General features: G+C 45.6%; 1 protein-coding gene across 5 annotated transcripts in view; it reads left to right on the plus strand.

Annotated features, from left to right (window-relative positions):
* The window catches only part of LOC121271999 (hydroxylysine kinase-like), a 54,961-nt gene that overhangs the window by 25,306 nt on the left and 4,728 nt on the right, over positions 1-24,927 (plus strand). For 2 of the 5 annotated variants that reach the window (XM_041178307.1, XM_041178304.1), the window contains exons 2-5: positions 5,282-5,368; positions 7,556-7,892; positions 12,566-12,708; positions 16,788-16,971. In XM_041178307.1, coding sequence (XP_041034241.1) covers positions 7,556-7,892; positions 12,566-12,708; positions 16,788-16,971 — 664 coding nt within the window. In that variant the 5' untranslated portion in view covers positions 5,282-5,368. Of the gene's footprint in view, positions 1-3,388; positions 3,436-5,281; positions 5,369-7,555; positions 7,893-12,565; positions 12,709-16,787; positions 16,972-24,927 lie in introns of those variants that run through there. The other 3 variants (XM_041178302.1, XM_041178303.1, XM_041178306.1) reach the window with 2 other exon arrangements.

The following is a 24,927-nucleotide window of genomic DNA, read 5'->3' on the forward strand; positions in this document are numbered from 1 at the left end:
AGGTAGTGCAGTGGATGTTGTGTACATGGATTTTAGCAAGGCATTTGACAAGGTCCCACATGACAAATTGGTCAGGAAAGTAAAAGCCCATGGGATTCAGGGTAATGTGGCAAACTGGATAAAAGGTTGGCTTTGTAACAGGAAACAAAGGGTAATGGTCGATGGATGCCCTTGCGAATGGAAAGTTGTCTCAAGTGATGTTCTACAGGGCTCGGTGTTGGGACCCTTGGTGTTTGTGTTATATATTAAAGATTTGGACGCGAACGTGGGGGGCACGATTGGGAAATTTGCAGATGACACAAAGATTGGCCGAGTAGTGGATAGTGTAGAGGATAGCCATAATCTCCAAAACGATATAGATGGGTTGGTGGAGTGGGTGGTAAAGTGGCAGATGGATTTTAACATAGAGAAATGTGAGGTCATACATTTAGGGAGGTCAAACAATTACAGGGATTACACAATAAATGGGAATAGGGGTAGATGAAGTGAGAGATCTTGGCATACAAGTACACAGGTCCCTGAAGGCAGCAGTTCAAGTAGACAAGGTTGTAAAGAAGGCATATGGAATGCTCTCCTTCAGTGGCAGAGGTATAGAATATAAAAGTAAGGATATAATGTTGGAATTGTATAAAACACTGGTGAAGCCACAACTGGAGTATGGTGTGCAGTTCTGGTCACCACATTACAGGAAGGACTTTTTGGCTCTGGAAAGAGTGCAGAGGAGGTTTACAAGAATGTTGCCAGGGTTAGAAAAGTGTAGCTATGAGGAGAGATTGGATAGGTTGGGGTTATTTTCCTTAGAACAAAGAAGGCTGAGAGGTGACTTGATTGAGGTGTACAAAATTATGAGGGGAATAGATAGAGTGGACAGGATAAAATTGTTTCCCTTGATAGAGAATTCCAGAACCAGGGGGCATAGATTCAAATAAGTGGCAGAAGGTGTAGAGGGGACATGAAGAACTTTTTTTACGCAGAGGGTAGTGGGTGTCTGGAATTCGCTGCCCAAGTTGGTGGTAGAGGCAGAAACTCTAAACTCTTTTAAAAAGTACCTGGATGTGCACCTTAAGTGCTATAAGCTGCAGGGCTATGGGCTGGGTGCAGGAAGGTGGGATTAGAAAGGGCAGCTAGGTGTCCTCGGGCTGGCATGGACAAGATGGGCCAAATGGCCTCCTTCTGTGCTGTAACTTTTCTATAGTTCTATGGAAAGGAGGGGAAGAATGTGTGGAATGTGTGAAATGTATTCAGGAAAATTTCCTTGATCAGTATGTTCTCGGCCCAATTAGAAAGGAGGCAATACTGGATCTAGTGCTGGGAGAAGAGCTGGACCAAGTGTCTGTGGGGGAACACTTGGGTAAGAGTGATCATCATATAGTGTTTAGATAAGTAAATAGAGAAGAGCAAGGAACGATCTAAATTAGAAGACGGCTAATTTCAATGGGATGAGAAGGGGTCTAGCCAGTGTAAAATGTAACCAAAGACTGACGGGGAAAGCTGTGGCCCAGCTCTTCTGGTCTTTGGATGGTCAGAGACCGGATGTATCCTGGAAGATGTGCTAGAGGACCCCTCAGAAGTCCCAATGCAATGACTCTGGGAACTACTAGGGAAGTTTGAACTTCTGATGGGCAATTCCCCTGATCTCCATGACTCTCTAAAAAAGTCTCCAACTCTGAGTTAGACTTCAGGATGGCTCTGACTTGCTTACTTGAATTGTTACCCAGGAAATGTTAGACAGAAAATCCGAGTCTAACTCCTGGGTAACTACACAACTGACATTCCCAATCACTTACATTGGCCACTCTGACCCTCCTGACCTGATGACTACCCCCACTGATCCCCTTGGACAACCCCTCTGACCCCCCCTAACTGCCCCCCTGGCTCCCCAACCCTCCCCAACTGACTCGCCTAGTCCCAGACCTGACCGGACTATCCCCGACCTGACTTCCTCCATGACCCGACCCCACCACCTGACTCCAGCCTCCCTCGAACCTTCAACTCCCCCTGACCCGACCTGACAACCACTCCAGACCTGACTTAACTACTTCCCAACCCACTTATCCACTTCGCCCATCTGCCACCCTACCCACCTCACCCACCTGGCATCCTGTCACCCTACACACCTGCAACCTTACCCATATGCCACCCCATCCCCTTACCTACTTACCTCACCCATCCAACCCCCTTACTTACCCCACCCACTTACCCAGCCTACCCCTCCGCCCACCCAAACCCCATACACACTTACCTTCTCTCCATAGTTTTTCAAAGAAGCCTTGGGACATGTAAAGTCTTTACTCACCAGAATATGGCATCTCATGCTGTAAAAAGGGGGCATGGCTCCTGCGCGGATTCTCTCCACTGTTCCTTCTGAGGTTTGCTGCACCAAGTTGGTTGTGAAAGATCCCATTCTATTCATGCTGGCGAGGCCAGCATTTATTGCCCATCCCTAATTGCCCTTGGGAAGGTGGTGGTGAGCTGCCTTCTTAAACCGCTGCAGTACATGTGGTGTAGGTGCACCCACAGTGCTGTTAGGGAGGGAGTTCCAAGATTTTGACCCCATGAAAGTGAAGGAACGGCGATATATTTCCAAGCCAAGATGGTGAGTGGTTTGGAAGGGAACTTCCATGTAGTGGTGTTCCCACGCATCTACTGCCCTTGTCCTCCTAGATAGTAGCAGTTGTGGGTTTGGAAGGTACTGCCTAAGGAGCCTTGGTGAGTTCCTGCAGAGCATCTTGTAGATGGTACACACTGCTGCTACTGTGCGTCGGTGGTGGAGGGAGTGAATATTTGTGGATGTGGTGCCAATCAAGCAGGCTGCTTCGTCCTGAATAGTGTTGAGCTTCTTGAATGTTGTTGAAGCTGTACTCATCTAGGCAAGCGGAAAGTATTCCATCACACTCCTGACTTGTGCCTTGTAGATGGTGGACAGGCTTTGGGGAGTCAGGAGATGAGTTACTTGTCGCATGATTCCTAGCCTCCAACCTGCTCTTGTAACCACAGTATTTATATGGCTAGTCCAGTTCAGTTTCTGGTTAATGGTAACTCCCAGGACATTGATAGTGGGGGATTCAATGATGGTAATGCCATTGATGTCAAGGGGCGATGGTTAGATTCTCTCTTGTTGGAGATGGTCATTGCCTGGCACCTGTGTGGCATGAATGTTCCTTGTTACTTGTCAGCCCAAGCCTGGTTATTGTCCAGGCCTTGCTGCATTTGGACATGGACTGCTTCAGTATCTGAGGAGCCTTGAGTGGTGCTGAACAATGTGCAATCATCAGTGAACATCTCCACTTCTGACCTTATGATGGAAGGAAGGTCATTGATGAAGCAGATGAAGATGGTTGGGCTGTGGACGCTATCCTGAGGAACTCCTGCAGTGATGTCCTGGAGCTGAGGTGACAGACCTCCAACAACCACAATCATCTTCCTTTGTGCTAGGTATGACTCCAACCATTAAAAGGGGAAAACATGTATAAAGTTGTATGAGGCTATGTATCAAGGAGAAGGAATTCTAAGATCTAACAAGTGTGAAAAGCCTCCAGCCTCTGTGTCAATTCCCTGTTCACGGGGACCGAAGCTAAGAAAGCTCACTTTGAATTCTTCTATCCAGGGTATTGTGTTGCTTTGCCTGGGTCTCTTTAAATCTATTTGTTTTTATTTGTTGTCTTAATGGAGGTGTAACTGGGAGCCAGATTAATTAGGGGCTTTAGGAATTATTTTAGTAGTAATTTGTAGACCTATTTATGTGCTTGAAATCTTTCGTTAACAAATGTTTAGTTTAGTTTTCTAAAAAATTTTGAAGCCATGGTAATCTTTTTACTTCTGAATTCAGGGCACGCATCTCAAAATAAAATATAAATTGTAAAACAGTTGTGACTGTGTGATCAAGTTTCCCTTGTGGATTTGACCTGCCTGGCACACGTTATCTGCCACATCATAACACTGTTAGGTAGCTTTGTTGATGACTCCTTCCATCTCTTTACTGATGATCAAGAGTAGACTGATGGGGCAGTAATTGGTTGAGTTGGATTTGTCCTGCTTTTTGTGTACAGGACATACCTGGGCAGTTTTCTACATTACTGGGTAGATGCCAGTGTTGTAGCTGTACTGGAACAGCTTGGCTAGTGGCGTGGCAAGATCTGGCACACTTTTAATGGTTGGAGTCATACCTAGCACAAAGGAAGATGGTTGTGGTTTTTGGCGTATCTTCAGCACTATTGCTGGACTATTGTCAGGGCCCATGACCTTTGCAGTATCCAGTGCCTTCAGCCATTTCTTGATATCATGTGGAGTGAATAGGATTGGCTGAAGACTGGCATCTGTGATCCTGGGGACCGTCGGAGGAGGCCGAGATTGTTGCAAATGCTTCAGCCTTTTCTTTTGCACTAAAGTGCTGGGCTCCCCTCTCACTGAGGATGGAGATATTTGTGGAGCCTCTTCCTCCAGCAAATTGGTTAATTGTCCATCACCATTCACAACAGGATGTGCCAGGACTGCAGAACTTAGATCTGTCCTGTTGATTGTAGGATCACTTAGCTCTGTCTATCACATGCTGCTTATGCTGTTTGGCACGCAAGTAGTCCTCAGTTGTAGCTTCACCCAGGTTGATGCCTCGTTTTTAGCTATACCTGGTGCTGCTCCTGGCATGCCTTCCTGCACTCTTCAATGAATCAGGGTTGATCCCCTGGCTTGGTGGTAATGGTAGAGTAGGAGATATACTGGGCTTTGAGGTACAGATTGTGTTTGAGTACATATCTGCTGCTAATGATGGCCCACAGCGCCTCATGGATGTCCAGACTCAAGTTGCTAGATCTGTTCGAAATCTATCCAACTTAGCACGGTGGTAGAAAAACACAACACGATTGAGGGTATCCTCAATGTGAAGACGGTACTTCGTCTCCACAAGGGCTGTGCAGCGGTCACCCTTACTGATACTGTCATGGAATGACGCATTTGCAGCACGCCGATTGGTAAGGATGAGCTCAAGTATGTTTTTCCCTCTTGTGGTTCCCCCATCACCTGCCGCAAGCTCAGTCTAGTAGCTATGTCCTTCAGGACTCGGTCAGTAGTGGTGCTACCGAGCCATGCTTGGTGATGGACATTGAAGACCCCACCCAGAGTACATTCTGCACCCTTGCACATCCTCAGTGCTTCAACATGGTGTCCAAACATGGAGGAGTACTGACTGAGTAGCTGAAGGGGGATGGTACATAGTAATCAGCAGGAGGTTTACCTGCCCACGTTTGATCTGATGCCATGAGACATCCTGTTTCGTTCCTTATAGGCTTTGATACAACTGAGCAGCTTGGTCAACCATTTCAGAGGGCAATAAGAGTCATCCACACTGCTGTGGCTCCGGAGTCAAATATAGGTAAGGATGACAGATTTCTTTCCCTAAAGGGCATTAGCCAACCAGATTGGTTTTTAACCAAAATCAACTATGGTTCCATGGTCATCATTAGGCTTTTAATTCCAGATTTTTATGCAGTTCAAATTCCACCATCTGCCATGGTGGGATTTGAACCCAGGTCCCCACAGCATTACCCTGGGTCCCTGGATTACTAGCCCACTAACAATACTACTGTGCCACCACCTCCCCTTGAACATTAGTGAACCAGTTGGGTTTTTCTGACATTAGCGAACTGGATGGGTTTTCCTGACATTAGCGAACCAGATGGGTTTTTATGATCTCCCATCAGAAGATTGCTCAGAAAAATTGGAAGAAGGCAAGTGTATATTTTTTTGTCTGATCGGGGTTAGAAATGGGGTTTTTGATCCTGATCGGAAGATTTGGGCCTGTAGTGGCACAATGGGCGATCTTTAAGGAAGAGGTATTTCTGGTCCAGGCTTGGTACATTCCAACAGGCGGGCAAAGTAGCAAAACCAAAAGCTCCTTGGATGACAAGGGAGATAGACAATATGATGAAATAAAAGAAGAGGGTCTATGATGCCGGTTGAATTCTTCAGTCAAGAGCCAGGTTAAATACTATAGGTTGAGAGGGGAATTGAAGTGGAAAATAAGACTGACAAAGAGAGAACATGAGAATAAAATGACATTCAACATAAAAGAGAATCCAAAAGTCTCCTACAGGTATGGATATTAAGAGGCGTGGTGGGTCCTATTAAGGAATAATGAAGATGATATATACTTGGAGGCAGATCTTGTTTCATTAATCTAATCAAATTTTCTGATGAAGTAAAAGAGAATGTTGATGAAAGCAATGTAATAGATTTTGTCTACATGGATTTTAAGAAAGGGTTAACATAGTACTACATAAAAGGCTGGTTAACAAAATTGAGGCTCGTGCCTTAGGAGGATTGGAGTCAACTTGGATAAAAATTGGTTAAGGACAGAATACAGGGAGTCCTGGGAAATAGTTGCTTACAGACTGGAAGATGGTAGTCTGTGGTTCCCCAAGATGCAGTGCTAGAACGCAGCCTTTTTTGACATGTATAAATAATTTGGAGATTGGAACGCAGAATAAAATTTCAAAATTTGCCAATGGTACTGAGCTTGGAGTTATGGCAAACATTGAGGATGATACCAATTGACTGTAACAGGACATAGATAGGCCAGCAGAATGGGCAGACAAGTGGTAGATGGAATTTAACACAGAGAAGTGTGAGGTGATGCATTTTGGCAGATGGGATAGGGAGAGGCAGGATAGACTTAATAGCACAATTTTCTACAGTGTGTGCAGGAACAGGGGGACCTAGGGGTGCTTGTGCATCAACCTTTGAAAATGGCAGGACGTATTGAGAGAGAGGTTAACAAAGCATATGGGATATAAGGCTTCATAAATAGGAGCATGGAGTACAAAAGCAGGGAAGTTATGCCGAACCTTTAAAATCTGGTTAGGCTACAACTAGAGTATTGTGTCAAATTTTAGTGAGGATGTAAGGGTCCTTGAGAGGGTGCAGGGGAGATTTACTAGAATGGTTCCAGGGATGAGGGATTTTAGCTACAAGGTGAGGTTGGAAAAGCTGGGATTGTTCTCATTGGAGTAGAGGAGATTGAGAGGAGGTGTATAAGAAAATGAAAGATTTAGATACAGTGGACAGAGGAAAGCTTTTCCCATTGGTTGATCGTGCAAAGTCTAGGGGACATGGATTTAATCTTTTGGGCAAGAGGTGTAGAGGGGGAATTTGAGGAAAAACTTTTTTATGTAGCAAGTGTTAACAGCCTGGAGCACTGCCTACAAGGGTGGTGGAGGAGGAGATTATTAACAATTTCAAAAGGAAATTGGATGGACGCTTGAAGCAAATAAACTTACAAAGCTGATGGGATAGAGGAGGAGAATAGGATTCCCTGGAATGCTCTACAGAGGGCCAGCATGGATTCTGATGGCACAAATGGCCTCATCCTTTGATGTAATGACATTATGTCAGACTGTCATTATTGAACATGTTTCCAGTTTTTGTCATTGTAGTAAATGACATTTTAACCATCAATTACATTATTAGTTGCCATATTAGTTGCCCACAAAGAAGCAACCACCATTCGTTGGTGCATCACATTCCCTTATTTAATCATCTTCATTATTTTTGTGTTTCTCAGATGTCCTCTGTGAAGAAACCTGTTCTAAACAATTCCTCGCTGAGCGAGGCCCAGGCTGTTGAGTTGGTCGAGCGGTTGTATGGTCTGAAGGTCTCCAGTGTCCAACCGATGCCCAGTTACATTGACCAGAACTTCCACATCCTGGTATCTCAGAGCCAAGAGATCGGAGATCACATTAAGAGCTATGTCCTCAAAGTGATGAACGCTGTTGATAGCCAAGACACCGATTTAATTGAAGCACAAACACGAGCCATGATTTTTTTGAACGAGAAAGGATTTCCTTCACCCACACCAATCCTAGCCATTGATGGCAAAATTATGTCATTGGAAACTATTGGTAAGTATTAGTTCTTGGTTACTGGGTTCAGATTAAAGTCAAATTGCAAAATGTCAAACTTTGAATTTCCTACATAGAAATTGTAAGATGATAAAAGACTGGGGTCCATTTAATTCATCTTTTAGCATCCTAGTAATCACGTAATACAATAGCGATGGACTTGTTCACTAATCCTAGTGATCAATCTCCATCAGTTCATCTATGACATACCCAGACATGAGGTAAGGAAGTACACAGTGATGGAAAACTTTGGGAACCAAATTCACCTTAAGCACATGACATTTATCAATATATTCCAAGGAAATCTATCTCATTTGCATTTGGATTGATCAACATTATCTGCTTCCACCATGTCTCTTGGGAGCCTGTTACATAGATTGACCACTCATAGAGTCATTGTAGCAAACAGGAAGGCCATTCGACCCATTGAGTCCATGCCAGTACTCTGTAGATTAACCATCAGTTCGATTTGCCAAAACCTTAAACCTGTTTCCCTTAGTTCTTGCACCATCAGCTAACGAGAACAGTTTTTCTTTCTCTACCTTATCTAAACCTGTCATAATCTTGTACACCTCTTTCAAATCTCCCCTCATTTTTCTTTGTCCAAAGAGAACAAACCCCAGCTTCTCCAACCTAACTTTGTAGCTAAAATCCTTCATGCTGGAACCATTCTTATAAATGTCCTCTCCACCATCTCAAGGATCTTCACTTCCTCCCCATGTGACGCCTTGCTGAATGCCTTTTCTAAATCTAAATATAGTACATCCACTGATTCTCCTTTATTTTGCTCATTACATCCTGAAAATACATGAATAAATTTATCCAACATGATTTCCATTTCATAAAACCGTTTTAACTCTGCCTAATCGCATTGATATTCTAGGTGCCCTGAAAACACCCACTTGCCCACTGAAATATTATTTCCTCAGATTAGTTTTGAGTTTACTCTTTCAAACGCAGATGTAGTATAAGGGGTTAATTCTAACTGTGTAATATGCTAATCAGATACTGATAATCATCATAGGGAGTGATGCAACATCACATGGTCTGCTCTCTCTCTCATGAAGCCCAGTGTGAGATGCAGCCAGCAAAAAGATGTTTCTCAATATAGCTCCTGTTTCTCATACCTCAGCAGGCTCAGTAAATATTCTGCATTAGTCTAACAATAACAAGAATATTGTAGCAACCTGTACTAATTAATTCTTTAAGCCCTAGAATAATTCCGTGGATTCTGCACAAATCTTTGTGCAGAGTCAATATATCCTTCCAAGGGTCCAGTGCTCCATACTGAACATGATACTTTAGGTAGAGCCTGACCAACATGCCTTAAATTCCTTTTTTTCATTCCTTCATGGAATGTGAGTGTCGCTGGCTGAGCCAGCATTTAATGCCCATCCCTAATTTCCTTTGAAGGTGGAGGTGAGCTGCCTTCTTGAAACGCTGCAGTCCATGTAATGTAGATACACCCAAAGTGCTTTTAGGGAGGGAGTTCCAGGATTTTGACCCAGCAACGCTGAAGGAACGCAGTTTGTGAAGAATGTAATTTGTTGCCATAAATAGTTTAACAGAGAACATGAACCTTTTAAGCTTTACACTGGAACCTAGATAACAGAATTATTATAATCAGCTACAATACTCAAGAGTCATAGAGTCATTAAGGCACAGAAGGAGGTAAATTAGCCCATCAAGTTATAAGGTCATAAGAAATAGGAGGAGTAGGATAGTCAGCACCTTAAACCTGCTGCGGCATTCAATAAGATGTTGGCTGATCTGATTGTGGCCTTAACTCCACTTTCCTGGCTGCCCATCATAACCTATTTCGATGAAAAATCTGTCTAACTCAGCCTTGAATATATTCAATGATCTAAACTCCACTCCTCTCTGGGGTAGAAAATTCCAATGATTAATGACCTACTGGGAGAAGAAATTCTTCCTCATCTCTGTCTAAAATGATAGACTTCTTATTTTTAAACTGTGACCTGCAGTTCTAGATTCCCCCACAAGGGGAAATATCCTTTCAGCATCTTCCCTGTCAAGCCCCCTCAGAATCTTACATGCTTCAATAAGATTACCTCTCATTCTTCTAAACTTCAATAAGTAGTGAACCTTCTCTGAATTGCTTCCAATGAACGTAAATGCCTCCTTAAGTAAAAAGACTACAACCATACACAGTCCTCTAGGTACTCAACACCCTGTACAGTATTAGCAAGACTCCCTTACTTATATATTCCATTTCCCTTGCAATAAAGTACAACATTCCCTTTGTCTTCCTATTTACTTACTGTACCTGCATGCTAACTTTTAGCGATTCATTAATAAGATCCCTCCATACAACAGCATTCTTTAATCTCTCTTCATTTAAATAATGTTCTATTTTTCTATACTTCCTGCCAAAGTGGATAACCTCACATTTTCCCACATTATATTCAATCTGCCAAATTTTTGTCCACGCGCTTAACCTGTCTGTATCTGTATGCAGCCACTTTGTATCCTCCTCACAACTTGCTTTCTTACCTTTTTTTTGTATCATTTGCAAATTTAGCTTCAATACAGTCATTCCCTTTATCCAAGTCATTAATATTGATCATTAATGGTTGAGGCCCCAGCACTGATCACCATGGCACTCCACTTGTTACAGTTTGCCAATCTGAAAAATGACTCATTTATGTCTCCTCTCTGTTTCCTGTTAATTAGCTAATCTTCTATCCTAATATATCACACCTAACACCATGAGCTCTTATCTTGTGTAGTAACCTTCTATGTGGCATATTATCGAATGCCTTTTCGAAATCCAAATACACACCGGCAGTAACTTCCCTCAGAGTGGCAGTCAGCATTGGATTGCCACTCTGTGCCCAATTATATATAGTAACTTTCTTCTGTGCCTGTCTTGCCTGACCTCCTGACTCAGACCAGGCGAGATCCAGGCAGCGCAGCTCTCCTTGAGGCCCAGCATCACAATCCAGCAGAGTTGGGTTGAAGAAAGACAGACACTTTTTTTACGACACTAACTGCCCTAAATCAGGCAAGTTCAAGGTCCCATTGGAATTGACAGTGGGGGTTGGACCTCAAGGTGGGGGCACGGTGGGGGGTCAAATCTTGGGTGGGAGGGGGTGGAGGTTGGGGTGGTCGGGTCAGTTCGGTTTGGGGGTGGGTCAGGCCTGTGGGGTGGAGGGGGAGGTAGTCAAGTTGGGCTGGGCCTGTCCTGGTCTGCGATGGGGGTGGGGGCGGGTTGTGTTGGGGGTCAGTCATGCTGGATAGAGGGCTGGGTCAGGTAGAGGGAGTGTCAGGCCATGTTGGGCCTGCGGGGGTGGGGTGGAAGGGTGAATCCTCTGGGCATTCTGGTGAGTGGGGAATACTGTGGCGTCGGGAGAGTTAGTTGGGGAGTGGCGGGAGTCCCCTGGGGCGGGGGGGGTCAGGGGTTTGGGAGGAGTTCCCTGGGGAGTGGGAGGGGTTCAGGGTTGAGGGGGGGTGGGGGGGTGGAGTCCCACGGAGGAAGTCGGTCTGGTTCTTTACAATAGTTACCCAGAAGTTAGAAGCGGTTTTAATTCTTCCAACCTTTCTGGGTAACTATTTGTGTAACACAGCTGGAACCATCTGAAGTTTGTGATTTAAATAGCATTTTTGGATGTTTCTCAGCGTGGGAAGTTTGCGCTTCTGGGCAATTGCCATGCAAACCCTTACCTGTGAAGTTCTGAGAGGAATTTCCCAGTGCATCTTTGGGGTACCTCCACCAATTTGACGCTGGGGAATTTGGAAGTTACGGCCCTACACCTTCTGATTCCCCCTTGTCCACCCTGCTTGTTACATCCTCAAAGAAATCTAATAAATTTGCCAAATATGATTTCCCTTTCATACAATCAGGCAAAGTCAACATGGTTTTATCATGGTTTTCTAAATGTCCTGCTCCTACCCCCTCCTAAACCACTGGGACCATTCCAAGAATCCAGGGAATTCTGGAAGATTACAATCAATGCATCCACTGTCTCTGCAGCTCTAGGGTGCAGGTCAACTGGTCCAGAGGACTTATCAGCCTTTAGTCCCATTAGCTTGCCTTGTACTTTTTCTCTACTAATTGTGATTGTTCTGAGTTCCTCCCTCCATTTTGCTAGCTCTCTGTAGACCAATCCACTCTATCCCCATAGCCCTGCAGTTTATTTCCACCAACTGCCCATCCAATTTCCTTTTGAAATCATTGACCATCTCTGCTTGCATATCCCTCATGGCCAGTGGGTTTCAGGTCATCACCATTCGTTGTGTAAAAGAGACCCAGGATTTGGGGACCCGGGTTCTAATCCCACCATGGCAGATGGTGGAATTTGAATTCAATAAATATCTAATGATGACCACGAAACCTTTGCCAATTGTTGTAAAAACCCATCTGGTTCACTAATATCGTTTAGGGAAGGAAATCTGCCATCCTTCCCTGGTCTGGCCTCCATGTGACTCCAGACCCACAGCAATGAGCTTGACTCTTAAAAGTGTCCTGTGAACAAGGGCATTTGGGGATGGGCAATAAATGGTGGCCTAGCCAAGGACACCCACATCCCACAAACAAATGAAAAAAAAGAGTTCCTTCTCACACTCCCCCTGCATCTCTTGCCCAAAACCTGAGAATGGGAAAGGTTAAAAATCTAATGTTAAAGCTGACTAATGCTCAAAATACTTTACAGAACAAGGGAATGAACGTAGACAACACATGATCAGGATGCTGACATACCTGCCTGGTGTTCCATTTGCCAAACTCACTTTGACTCACCGGACACTCTACAGAATGGGTAGAACTATTGCCCAAATGGACAAGGCTCTTCATGAGGTATTTGAATATTTTGGTCCTTATTTTAGTAAATGTGGACATGGGCTGAGAATTTCTTTGTAGTTCTTGGTGCAACAGCAACATCAGTGTCCCACGTCGGTTTTCCACCAGATTCCTTCATCAGTTGCGCCATATCCACTTATGAAACCCATTTACTTCAGATGGTGGTGATAGAATTGAAAAAACAAGGATAAAAATGGTGTTTGGTTTGTCTTTGATCTGAAAATCAAGTTATGTAATGTTGACACAATTGAGCTCCAACCCTTCTGTAAACAAGCAGAGGAGTTAACCCTCTCCACTGACAACATGGTGACGATTTGAACTAAAGACTCCGCCTTTTAAAGATTTGGCTTTATCCCATTTGTTATCTTTGAAAGACAAAGTGCTTGAGAATGGGAGATATGGGAGTTATTTCCAAACTGATTGCAAATACTTCTGTCACTCATTTAAAAAGACCATATTGTGAGAACATTGAATTGGTCAGTAAAGCCCTCCAGGTCTCCTGAATGAGATAGAATGATAATTAATGGGATGGCACCACTTAGAATAAAAGAGAAAAATCACACCACCAACTTGGAATTAGAATGACTCACCCTGGGTATAGTTCACTGGACTAGCAATCCAGGTTGATCATCTGGCGACTTGGTTCAAAGCCCACCACTGCAGCTGATTTAAACTCAATTAATTAAAAAACAATCTGGAATTGGAAGCTAGTCTCAGCAATGATAACCTTGGAGCTATCATTGGTCGTGATAAAAACCCACCTGGTGCACTAACGCCCTGTAGGAAAGGAAATCTGCCATCCTTGCCTGATCTGGCCTACATGTGATTCTGGACAAACAGTAAAGTGGTTGGCTCTTAACTGCTCTTAAATGGAATTTTTAAAAATTATTCATTCACGGGATGAGGGTTTCGCTGGCTGGGCCAATGTTTATTGCCCATCCATAGATGCCCTTGAAAAGGTGGTAGTGAGCTGCTTTCTTCAACAGCTGCAGTCCCTGTGGTGTAGGTACATCCACACTGCTGTTAGGAAGGGAGCTCCAGGATTTTGACCCAGCGACAGTGAAGGACAAAATCCTGCCTGTCACGGAGAAGTTGCTAGAATCGATTATTAAGGAGGTTATGGCTGGGCGCTTGGAAGAGCTCAAGGCAATCGGGAAGAATCAGCATCGTTTTGTGAAAGGAAAATCATGTTGAACCAACTTATTGGAGTTTTTGAAGGAGTAACATGTGCTGTGGATAAAGGGGAGCCTGCAGACGTACTGTACTTGGATTCCCACAAGACACTTGATTTGATAAGGTGCCACATCAAAGGTTATTACAGAAAATAAAAGCACATGGTATAGGGGGTAACATATTAGCATGGATAGAAGATTGGCTGGCTGGCAGAAAGCAGAGAGCATGCATAAATGGGTCTTTTTCAGATTGGCAGGATGTGAGAAGTGGGGTTCCACAGGTATCTGTGCTGGGACCTCAACTTTTTACAATTTACATCAATGGCTGAGATGAGGGGAGTGAAGGCATGGTAGCTAAATTTGCAGATGACACAAAGATAGGTAGGAAAGTATCATGTGAAGAGGACATGAGGAGGTTGTAGACAGATATAGAGAGGTTGAGTGAGTGGGAAAACATCTGGCAACTTGAGTTTCATGTGGGAAAATGTGAAGTTGTTCACTTTGGCAGGAAGAACAAATAAGCAGAGTATTAAATGGAGGACAGCTGATTCTGAGGTGCAGAGGGAGCTAGGTGTTCTAGTACATGAGTCACAAAATGTTAGTAATAAGGTACAGCAAGTAATTAAGAAGGCTAATGGAATGCTATCCTTTATTACTAGAGGGATTGAACATAAAATTAAGGATGTTATGCTTCAGTTATACAGGGCATTGGTGAGACTGCACCTCGAATACTGTGTGCAGGTTTGTTCTCCTTATTTAAGGAAGGATGTAAAAGCATTGGAGGCGGTTCAGAGGAGGTTTGCTAGATTGATACCTGGAATGAGTGGGCTGTCTTATGAAGAAAGGTTGGATAGACTGGGCTTGTTTCTACTGAAACAAAAACAGAAAATGCTGGAAGCAGGTCTAACTGCATCTATGGAGAGATAACCAGAGTTAACGTTTTGAGTCTGTATGACTCTTCTTCAGAGCTAAAGAGAAGTAAAAATGAGATGAAATTTATACTGTTTAAGGGGGCGGGGCTGGAGCAGGTGAAGCTGGATAGAAGGCCAATGGTAGGTGGGGGCAAAGGAGAGATAGACAAAGATGTCACAAACAAAAGGACAAAGGGGGTGTTAATGGTGATGCTAAGGGCTAAAGGAGGTGCTGATAGTGGCCTTAAGTAAGAAAGCAGAATGTGACAATAGTAAAACAAGGGTAAGCACCCTGAAAATAACAACATGAACAAGTAACAGATGGACCTCTGGGGGTGGGGTGGGGGGAGGGGACGGTGGTGGGAAAAAAAGATTGAAAATAGGATTAAAAAGTGGGGATAAAACAATGAATAAACAAATAAAAATGAAAATGATTAAAAATAAAAATGAATGGATAAAAAATAAAAATGAATTTCAAAAAAAGGGATTAAAAAGGGGGAAGATGGAAGAGAGAGTTCATGATCTGAAGTCGTTGAACTCAATATTCAGTCCGGAAGGCTGTAAAGTGCCTAGTCGGAAGATGTGCTGCTGCTCCTCCAGTTTGCGTTGAGCTTCACTGAAACAATGCAGCAGGCCAAGGATGAACATGTGGGCTTGAGAGCAGGGTGATGTGTTGAAATGGCAAGTGACAGGGAGGTCTGGGTTATGCTTGCAGATAGACCGAAGGTTGTTCCATAAAGCAGTCACCCAGTCTGCATTTGGCCTTGTAGAGGAGACCGCATTGGGAGCAGCGAATGCAGTAGACCAAATTGAAGGAGATGCAAGCATAGTGCTGCTTCACTTGAAAGGAATGTTTGGGCCCTTGGATGGTGAGGAGGTAAAGAGGCAGGTATTGCACCTTCTGCGATTGCATGGGAAGATGCCGTGGGAGAGGGTTGAGGTGTTGGGGGTGATGGAGGACTGGACCAGGGTGTCCCGGAGGGAACAGTCCCTACGGAATGCCAACAGGAGGGGAAGACATGTTTGTTGGTGGCGTGATGCTGGAGTTGTCAGAAATGGCGGAGGATGATCCTTTGAATGCGGAGGCTGGTGGGGTGAAAAGTGAGGACAAGGGGGGCTGTATCGTGGTTCTGGGAGGGAGAGGAAGGTGTGAGGGCAGGGGCGCGGGAGATGGATCGGACACAGTTGAGGACCCTGTCAAACATGGTGGGTCGGAAACCTCGTTAAGGAAGAAGGAAGACATGTCAGAAGCACTGACATGTCTCGTTTCTACTGGAGTTTAGAAGAATGACCGGTGATTTGATTGAAGTGCATAGGACCCTGAACAGCCTTAACAAGGTGGATGTGGAAAGGATGTTTCCTCTTGTGGATGAGTCCAGAACTAGGGGAAACTGTTTTAAAATTAGGGGTTGCCCTTTTAGGACAGAGATGAGAAATCTTTTCTCTCGGAGGGTTGTGTGACTTTGGAATTCTCTACCTCAGAAGGCGGTGGAGGTGAGGTCATTGAATATTTTTGAGGCAGAGGTAGATATCAAAGGTGATCGGGGCTAGATGGGAATGTGGAATTCGACACACAGGAAGACCAGCCATGATCTTATTGAATGGTGGAGCAGGCTCGAGGGGCCGAATGGTCTACTCCTGTTCCTATTTTTTATTTTCTTATGTTCCTATGTCGGGCAGTTAGGTCAACAAGGAACAGAAGGAGGAACAAGCGAAATACTGCAGATGCTGGAAATCTGAAATAAAAACTCTAAATAGCAGGTCAGGCAGCCTCTGTGGAGAGAGAGACAGAGTTAACATTTCAGGCACATTGTTTCTGATGAGCTTACTTGTGGAGAGTTTCCACCAGCTGCTGTTTCAGTTCAAAAGATGTGAGGTTGACACCAACCACCAGTCTGCAAAAAGGAATGAAATGGTAAGGATGGGTTGACCAGCATTTCCTCATTCACACTAACTTACACCTTTATGAATTGGTAATTTATCCCACTGTTAGGAGTTCCAGCACCCAACCACAAAGAGCCTGCATCGTGAAGGATTCAGGTGGAATCTTTCAAATCTTCATCTCCTGGAAAAGTACCTGCATGAATTGGAGGAGGGTGACACACGCTTAATCGTCGAGCAAGTTGTTCAACAGTTCAAAGAAAAGATTCTCCCTAACCTCAGCAAGTTTCGTGGAAGTAAGTTCGTCCTTGTTGAGAAACTCATTGTGTTCTCGATGCTGAAAGGTCACAGGTAGGTAGAATGTTCCAGCACAGAGCCAGGCCATTCGGCCCATCCAGTGATTGCCCCGACATGAGCCACCTATACTAATCCCACTCACTCCCCATGCCCACAGCCCTGTTTAACTCCTCATTGAAAGACTTCATGGAGGGACAGTTGGCAGCTTTTATTTTCACCTTGGGGGTGGGGTTGGGGGGGTGGGGGTGTGTGGTTTGGGAACCTGGAGGAGCAGATCATCCCTCCTCCCCAAGGCACAGTCATCCCCCAAAACCCACCGCATCACCCACACCCCTCACCCCCTCACACCCCCAACCCTCCCAAACCTTCACCCATCACCCACTCCTCCCACCCCACACCCACCCCCTCACCACTGTCTCACACCCCAATCCACCCTCTAAACCCTCACCCCCAATCCCACTCCCAAACTCTCCCCACCCCTTCACCACCTATCCTCATCACCCAGCCCCTCACTCCAACATGTCATCCACCTAACTCCTCCCCCAACCCCTCATCATCACCTGCCTAACCTTACACTCACCCCCTCACCCATCCCAGCCTTTCCTCACCTTCCCCTCTCTGTTATGGAAGCTGCACAATTTTTATTCTGTTGAAATCAGTGGTGAAGTGGAATATTTTTTCAACGGCCCTTATTTCACCAATGGCTTGTGACAGCGAAGTTTTACCTTGTAACTCCCTTTTGTCTGAAAAATCTTTCTTTAACCCTGACCTTTCATTGTTTTTTGCAATCAAGTTAAATTTGTGCCCTTTCATCACTGTCCTAATGACCTACGAAGATTATCTGGCCCCAGTAATAACTCTGAGGCACGTGGGGGTGAGGCTGGGCTTGGTGGTGGGTGTTGGGAGTGTTGGGGGAGTGGGGTGGGAGCTGAGAGAATTGGGAGTTTGGGGGTGGGGGTTGAGAGGCTAGGGAGTTTGCGAATGGGTTTAGGGAAGTTGGGATGTTGGGGAGGGATGGGGTTGGGAGTTTGGTGATGGGATTGAGGTGTTGGGAGTGGGTGGGGTCTGAGAAGGTTAGGAGTTTGCGGGTGGGTTTAGGGAAGTCAGGAAGGGGTGGAGAGTGGGAGTTTGGGGATGGGGGATTAATGGGTTGGGGGAGGGGGGTGGGTGCTGAGAGAATTGGGAGTTTGGGGGTGGGGGGGTTGAGAGACTTGAGAGTTTTCAGGGTGGGTTTAGGGAAGTAGGGATGTTGGGGAGGGTTGGGGTCGGGATTTTGGGGATGGGGTTGAGGTGTTGGGAGTGGGTGGGGTCTGAGAAGGCTGGGACTTTGTGGGTGGGTTTTGGGAAGCCAGGAGGCTGTGGAGTTTGGGGATGGGAGTTAAAGGGTTGGGGGACGGGAGTGGAGATTCGGTGGTTGGGGAGTTTGTGGGTGGAGTTGGGGTAGGGTGGTTACAGGAGGGTGGAGGATGCAATATTGATTGGGAGACCCCAAAGTACATTCAGTGTATCTATCTGTGGCATTTTAATACAGCCGCCTAATTATATTACATCCAGCTTAAATTTTGAATGCACATCAGCAGACATGGTGCAGACCAAAAAACAGTCTCAACTCCACTATTTAAAGGTGAAATTAGGAGAAGTTCGAACAAAGAGAGAGAGAATTTCACCATTGAAGCCTGGGCCTCAACCTAGTGATTCATTCCTGATGTATTGACGAGATTGGAGAGAGATTTTCTTCCCCAGTCCAAGACGAGGAAACCTCCTGCTGACACGAAGAAGACGTGACTGGAGGTGGTTGAGGAGGTAAGCATCAGGAGTCCAGTGCCACGTTCGCCAGATTCAACACAGGAAGATGTTTAATAACCTCACCAGGTCAGGAAAGGTAAATACAGTTGCACATTCACCTCCCCACCCTGCTGTGCACATCATTCCCTCCACACTCTCTTGTTAAGCTGACTGCATCACACCACCCCACTCACAGCATTACTAGATTAAAATCTGGGAACTCCCTTCCTAACAGCACAATGAGTATATCACGTGGACTGCAGCGACTCAAGAAGACGACTCACCACCATCTCTCAAGGGCAACTAGGGATGGGCAAGAAATGCTGGCCTAGCCAGCAATGCCTACATCCCATGAATGAATAAAAAAAAAATCCTTCTCTTTCCCTACACTTTTTCACATCTCCATCTATCCATCCAACTCTGCCACTCTCACTCATCCTTATGCTGTTTGACATCTCTCCCTCATCAAATGTCCTGCATCTATCGGGTAACCGCTCACTCAAAGATCTGATCTTTCTGCTGTTGCAGGAGAAGAGAGCACAGGACATAGAGAGAGGGAGAGAATAGGAGATGGTCTTTCATAGAGCTCACCGATGACAACTGCAGTGGAGGAAGTGTTGGCGATCCAGTGGTGTTTCAGTGTCCATGGTCAATAGAGATGAAGAGACAGGGATCTCCTAGCGACCTGGTGACATAATTAAATATCAATGATCCACATGTGATGCAACAGCCAGTCCTCTTGTCTGGGAGGGAGAAGGTTGGAGAGTTCACGCCAGAGAATACAGCCCTCCCTGAACTACCTGGACACAGATGCTGTATCTCGGGGGAACCATCGATGAAAAGGAGAACCATTGAGGGGCAGCAGAGAACATACTGACCAAGAATGCAGAGAGAATAGAGGAGTCCATCTCAAACATGAGTGGGTTAATGCCACAGGGCACAGCGAGGACAGCTTCTTCCATGGATAGAGTGGCCAGCTTTGTGGATGATCAAATGAGTTCATTTCGGATTTGACGGCCTCTGAGTAATGTTGGTTTGTAGAGTGATTTTGGTATCGCAAAGCACAAAGTTAACATGTAGGTACAGCAAGCAATTAGAAAAGCTAATTACAAGAGTTGGACAACCTACAGCAGGCACCCCAAAGCACTAGAGAAGTACCACAAGGAGTGCCCCCGCAAGACCCTCCAACTCTAGTGGCAAGAAAGGTGGTCCAACTGCGGTGTTCTCTCCCAAGCCAGCATGCCCAGGGTTGAGGCACTAATCATGCAAAAGCAGCTCCGCTGGGCAGGACATGTCATTCGTATGCCTGGCACCAGACCTTCTGAAGCAAATGCTCTGCTCAGAACTGGTCGCAGCAGATGACCCCCAAGAGGACATCGGAAATGCTTTAGCAATGTTGTGAAAGCAACCCTGAAAAGGTTAAACATTCCCATCGACTCATGGGAGTCGTTGGTTTGTGATTGACAGAAGTGGGGAAGGTTCATTTGGGAAGACACCGGACACCTTGAGCGACTTTGTTGGGAGAACACAAAAGCAAAATCGAAGTGCAAACCTCCAAAAACCTCATCTACCCAAACCTCCAGGCACCCCCCTGCCCCATGTACCGATCATCTATTGCACTTATCAGCCATCTCAGAATCCATCAAACAGAGTGGAAGCAAGTCATTGTCAATCGTGAGGGACTACCTAAGAGAAGCAGAGGAAGGTGAATGGAATGTTAGCCTTTGTTGCAAGGAGGTTGGAGTAGAAAGAGCAAGGGCAGCTTGCTGAAATTATATAGGGCTTTCGTGATACCACTTCTGGAGTACCGTGTGCAGTTTTGATCTTCATAAATAAGGAAAGATGTATTTGCCCTAGAGAGAGTGCGATAAAAGTTCACTAGAATAGTTCCAGGAATGAGAAGCTGAGTAAATTGAGCCTATACTTTGGAGTTCAGAAGAATAAGAGGTGATCTCCTTGAATTGTATAAAATTCTTCATAGGCTTGTCAGGGTAGATGCTGAGCGGCTTTTCCTCTGGTTGGAGAATTTTGAACGAGGGGGCAGGATGAAAGATTAACCATTTAGGACTGAAATGAAGCTTTGTGAATCTTTGGAATTCTCGATTGTGGAGAGCTGTGGATGTTCAGTTGTTGAGTATGTTCCAAAACTGAGATCAATAGGTTCAAGGGAATCGAGGTAATTCAGAATGGGATGGGAAAGTGAAGTTGATGTATAAGTTCAGCCATGATCTTACTGAATGGTGGAGCAGGCTTTAGGGGCTGTATGGTCTACTCCTGCTCCTACTTCTAATCTAATATTGATCATGGCTGTGCAGACTCTGGATGTATCTGCTGCCATAGAAGGACAATAGTCACCATAGCCTTATCCTTACAGTTCCTCACTGATTCACAGTGAGCTGTTCTCCAGCAGTGAAGGGACACTGACTCCTGAAAGGGATGATGATGATGATGCTGATGAAAGAGTCCATGGAATTCCGAACTCCACTCAAAACACTCCCATTTCTCAGCAGGTAGCCAATACACTGCCTCCTTCCCCAATAGTCAAGTCAACCCGTGTACAGGTGCAGCTAAAGGGGAGGTGATGGCATACTGGAAATATTACTGCACTAGCAATTCAGAGGCCTAGGCTAATGCGCTGGGCACATGGGCTCAAATCCCGCCATGGCAATTGGTGGAATTTAAAATCAATTAATTAATAAATTATGTAAATTAATCAAAAAAATCTGCAGTTGAAAGCTAGCCTCAGTAATGGTCCCACGAAACTCCAATCAATTGCTGCAAAAATCCATCTGGGTTCACTAATGTCCTTCGAGAAGGAAATCTGCTATCCTTCATGTGACTCCAGACCCACAGCAATATGGTTGGCTCTTAAATGCCCTCTGCAATGGCCTAGCAAGCCACTCAGTTCAAGGGCAATTAGGGATGGGCAACAAATGTTGGTCTTGCCAACAACACACCCACTTTCCCCAAAAGGAGAAGGCTGGAGCAATCTTTGGCGGGTCCCTCACAGTATCTAACACCCATCAGGGATCTGAGCAGTAAAAACAAGAATCTGAGAACAGAGTAGGTGTCTGAGGAGCCACCTCTTACTCTGCTGAAGCCACTGGGACTGCTCTGTGCTGGAGCTGTTGGAAAAGGAAGAGTAAAGCTTTATAAATGTAAAAGGGTCGGTGTGGGGCTCTCTGACAAAATGTGATATTGAGAAGTTTTTGTTCTTTAATGTGATCACATAAAACTTATAATTTTACACCACTTTCCGAGTGCTGCCCATTCTTGGTTGCTCGGTGGCATCACCATTTTAGTTGTTTGTCGATGAGTGGGAGGACAGGAATTACTGGGAGCACTGGAGGAGGGATGTGTAATGGGTGGATGGTTGGTTGCAGGACTGTTTTAAATCAGTGAGATTGGGGGTGGGAGAGTGGCCTTTGGGTGCCAATGTTAGATCAGTCCAGAGCTGGTAACTAACTGAAGCTTGGAGATGGAAGGCGATCGCTGGTATCCAGAGCAGGCTTCTGAACAGCTGATATTAAATTGGTATCAGCATCTTCATCCTTCTCCTTTTCATCTTCCAATCCTCCTCTTCTAATCTTCCTCCTCCAACAATCCTCACTGCTGCTGTGCAGGGTGTAGCAGATCGCAATGTTTCTGGAGACTCCCCCGCTCTCCCAGCCCCCACCCCCAACTGGTAGGTGCCCGAGGGGAGCTTCCTAATCTGTTCAGGCACATGGCTCACATCTTGAACATGCTGATCGCTTGCTCAGGACCACACCTGGTTCTCAAGGCTCTTGGTCTTCAGTGGTTGGGCTTCCCATGGGTGTCACCAGTCAAATTTGAAGGGGATAATCTTTGTTCCCTTGCAGCTACCTGTTAAGTCTGCTCTCTGGTCCAAAGAGATCATTGAGCAGTGACTTATTTTTAATCATTCATGGGATGTGGGCATCACTGGCTAGGCCAGCATTTAATGCCCAAAAATTCAAAGCAAAAGAATGTTGATGCTGTAAATCTGAAGCAGAGTCATATTGGACTTGAAACAATTGTCTCCCTTTCTCTCTCCACAGATGCTGTCAGACCTGCTAAGTTTTTCCAGCATTTTCTGTTTTTATTAAATACCCATCCCAAATTGCTCTTGAGAAGGTGGTGGTGAGCCTTCCTCTTGAACCGCTGCAGTCCATGTGGTGTAGGTACATCCACAGTGCTGTTAGGGAGAGAATTCCAGGATTTTGACCCAGCGACAATGAAGGAACAATGATATATTTCCAAGTCAGGATGGTGAATGGCGTGGAGGGGAACTTCCAGGTGTTGGTGTTCCTATGTATCTGCTGCCCTTGTCCTTCTAGATGGTAGTGGTCATGTGTTTGGAAGGTGCTGTCTAAGGAGACTTTATGAGTTCCTGCAGTGCACCTTGTAGATGATAAATACTGCTGCTACTGTGCATCGGTGGTGACTGTGGATGGGGTGCCGATGAAGCGGGCTGCTTTATCTTGGACGGTGTCAAGCTTCTTGAGTGTTGTTGGAGCTGCACTCATCTAGGCAAGTAGAAAGTATTCCATCACACTCCTGATTTGTGCCTTGTAGTCGGTGGTCAGTTTTTGGGGAGTCAGGAGGTGAGTTACTTGCCACAGGATTCCTAGCTTCTGACCTGCTCTTTATATGGCTAGTCCAGTTCAGTTTCTGGTCAATGGTAACTGCCATGATGTTGTTAGTGGAGGATTCAGCAATGGTAATGCCATTGAATGTCAATTGTTGGAGATGGTCATTGCCTGGCATTTGTATGGCATGGATGTTATTTGCAACTTCTCAGCCCAAGCCTGGATATTGTCCAGGTCTTGCTGCATTTGGACATGGACTGCTTCAGTATCTGAGGAGTCACGAATGGTGATGAAAACTGTGAAATTATCAGTGAACATCCCCACTTCTGACCTTATGATGGAGGGAAGGTCATTGAAGAAGCAGTTGAAGATGGTTGGGCCAAGGACACTACCCTGAGGAACTCCTGCAGTGATGTCCTGGAACTGAGATGACTGACCTCCAACAACCAAAACCATCTTCCTTTGTACTAGGTATGACTTCAAACAGTGGCGAGTTTTCCCCCTGATTCCCATTGACTCCAGTTCTGCTTGGGCTCTTTGATGCCACACTCAGTCAAATGCTGCCTTGATGTCAAGGGCAGTCATTCTCACTTCACCTTCAGGGTTCAGTTCTTTTGTCCATGTTTGGACCAAGACTGTAATGAGGTCAGGAGCTGAGTGGCCTTGGCGGAACCCAAACTGAGCGTCAGTGAGCAGGTTATTGTGAAGCAAGTATCGTTTGATAGCATTGTTGATGACCCTTTCCATCACTTTACTGATGATCGATGACTACGATGAAAGCATCATGGCCGCTCCTGGGAATCTGGCCCACGCCTGCAGAAACTTTTCCTTGGGGCTGCACACCAGCTGCACACTGATGGATTGGAAACTCTTGTGCCTTACAAACACGCCTGGTTTGAAGTAGAGTGCATGATTACCACACTTGGGCAGCCAATGACTCCCTGTATCTGTGGGAAGGCAGTCAGAGACACAAACCCAAGAGCATGCTCATCCTGACTGGCATTATCACAGGTAAAGTTGACATAATTGGCAACCCTGACAAACAACCCATCAGTGATCTGCTAAATGTGTTAGGGTGCAGCCTGGAAATGTCGCTGGTAGAGCCTTGGAAGGATCAGGAAGCAAAGCCTTGAGTTCAGGGTCAATTTGCCAGCCCCTGGTGCTGTACAACCACGAGTTCCAGCAGAGAGCAGGTTTTCCAGAGGGCTTCAGATGTCAATCACCTGACAAACCTCAGCTTCCAGAATTACTGCTCCACCCAGACATCAGAAACTGAGCGTCTGTCCCATTCCATGGATAGTGCCTCCGGTGAGCTTCATTCCTCCACTGCCCCCTTCTCCACTGCCCCCTTCCCTGCTGCTCAAACCTCTGCTGCCTCTGACTGCTGCCCCTTTCAGTTCCCCCCTTGCTCTGCTGGCCCCTGTATTGAAGGTAAAGATCTGTCCAACAGAGCCCTTCTCCCTGTGCAGCCCGTCTGTCTCCCCTGTACAACCCGTCTGTCTCCCCTGCGGCCTCCTGTCTGTCTCCCCTGCGGCCCCCTGTCTGTCTCCTCTGTGGAACCTGTCTCCCCCACTGTTGCTC

Source organism: Carcharodon carcharias, chromosome 32 (assembly GCF_017639515.1).
Source record: "Carcharodon carcharias isolate sCarCar2 chromosome 32, sCarCar2.pri, whole genome shotgun sequence".
In the NCBI taxonomy this organism is placed as follows: domain Eukaryota; kingdom Metazoa; phylum Chordata; class Chondrichthyes; order Lamniformes; family Lamnidae; genus Carcharodon; species Carcharodon carcharias.